At 67.5% G+C, this 1,815-nt stretch overlaps 1 protein-coding gene across 1 annotated transcript in view; it reads right to left on the reverse strand.

Annotated features, from left to right (window-relative positions):
- Positions 1–1,815, reverse strand: part of LOC121358517 (kinesin heavy chain-like) — a gene marked incomplete at its 5' end in the record, with an annotated part of 22,397 nt that overhangs the window by 4,269 nt on the left and 16,313 nt on the right. The window contains 2 exons of the mRNA XM_041476745.1: positions 43–160; positions 944–1,132. Of these exons, the coding sequence (XP_041332679.1) occupies positions 43–160; positions 944–1,132 (307 nt within the window). The remainder of the gene's footprint in view (positions 1–42; positions 161–943; positions 1,133–1,815) is intronic.

A 1,815-nucleotide genomic window follows, 5' to 3' on the forward strand; every position in this document is an offset into this window, starting at 1 on the left:
CCCCGCGCTCCCGCAGTGCCCCCGCGCCCCCCGCGCCCCCACCCTGCGCCTGCAGCCTGGCCAGCTCCTCCCCGAGCGCGTCGTGCGCCTCCTCCAGGTGCCGCTTGCGCAGCTCCAGGCTCTGCGCGTACTCGGTCAGCGAGCGGATCTTCGCCTCGTGCTGCACCGGCACCGGCACCGGCCTCAGCCTCCGCCCGGGGGCACCGGCACCCCCGGCCCGCTCCCGGCACCCGCCCCGCACCATCGCCCCAACACCCGCGGGGGCACCGCCCTGGCAACCCCCAACCCCGGGACCACCCTCAGGTGCCCCCCGACACCCCCAGGGGCACCTGACCCCGACACCCGCGGGAACGTCCCCCCAGCACGCCCAGGGCCACCCCCAGGTGCCCCCCCAGCACCCCCCAGTGCCACCAAGCCCCCACCCCAGCGGAGTCAAACACCTAGGGTCACCAAACCCAGGGTCACCAAACCCTTGGAGCCACCAAACTCCAGGACCCCTGAACCCCAGGGTCACCAAACCAGTAAACTCTGGCGCCACCAAACCCAGGGCTGAGAAATCCAGGGCGACCAAAACCCCAGGAAACCAAACCCTGGGTCACAGAACCCCTGGCCACCAAACCCTGGGGCCACCAAAACCTGGGTCACAGAATCCCCAGGCCACCAAATTCTGGGGACACCAAAGCCTTCAGCTGCCAAACCTCAGAGCCACCAAACTGTGGTGTCACCAAATCTTGGGGACACAAAACCCTGAGCCACCAAACCCTGGAGCCACTAAGTCTTGTGCCACCAGACCCTGGAGCCACTAAATCTTGGGCCACCAAAATGTGGGTGGCAGAACCCCTGGGCCACCAAAGCCTGGTGTCACCAAATGCGAGGGTCACAAAACCCTGTGCCACCAGAGGCCGGGGTGCCCTGGCAGTGGCAGCGCCCGGCCCTGGCGCACCTGGGAGATGAGGAGCTGGCAGGAGGACAGCTCGCGCCCTGTCACCTCCAGCTTGCGGTGGCACTCCACCTGCAGGCTCTCCAGCTGCCGGCAGCGCTTCACCACCGACTTCACCTCTGACTTGATCTTGCTGATGTAGAGCCGGGCAACGGCGAACTCCTCCTCGATGGCCCCGCTCACCTCCACCGGCTGGCACGGCATGGCACGGCACGGCACGGCAGTGGGCACAGGAATGGCACAGAGTGGGTATGGCATGGCAGGGCAGGGCAGGGCAGGGCAGTGGGCACAGGAATGGCATAGTGTGGGTAGGCATGGCACAGTGTGGGTATGGCATGTCATGGCACGGCACGGCATGGCACAGCACAGGAATGGCACAGTATGGGTATGGCATGGCACGGCCAGCACACGGGTGTGGCACGGCATGGCACTGAACTGTGTTCCGGGCACAGTGTGGCACAGGCATGTCCTGCACACGGGTGTGGCACGGGGATGGCACACGTGGGGGTGGCGTGGGCACTGCAGGGGCATGGCATGGCATGGCCGTGGCATGGCCGTGGCATGGCACAGGCAGCACAGCCTGGCACGGGATGGGTGTGACACTCACAGGGGTATGGTGGCACAGGCATCACGGGGACATGGAATGGGCATGGGAAGGACACGGGACAGGCACGGCACAGCTGGGTGTGACATGGCACGGCTCTGCTGCGGGCACTGCATGGCACGGGCACAGCATGGCACAGCATGACAGGGACACCCCGCACTTGGGGAGGGCACGGCAGGGGCACATCCCACACGGCACAGACCTCCCCTCTCCCCCTGCCCCGTGCCCCCGTGCCCCGGTGTCCCTGTGTCCCCCCCCCCCCCCCGCCCCC

The sequence above is a fragment of the Pyrgilauda ruficollis genome, unplaced genomic scaffold (genome assembly GCF_017590135.1).
Source record: "Pyrgilauda ruficollis isolate IOZ18807 unplaced genomic scaffold, ASM1759013v1 scaffold399, whole genome shotgun sequence".
NCBI lineage: Eukaryota > Metazoa > Chordata > Aves > Passeriformes > Passeridae > Pyrgilauda > Pyrgilauda ruficollis.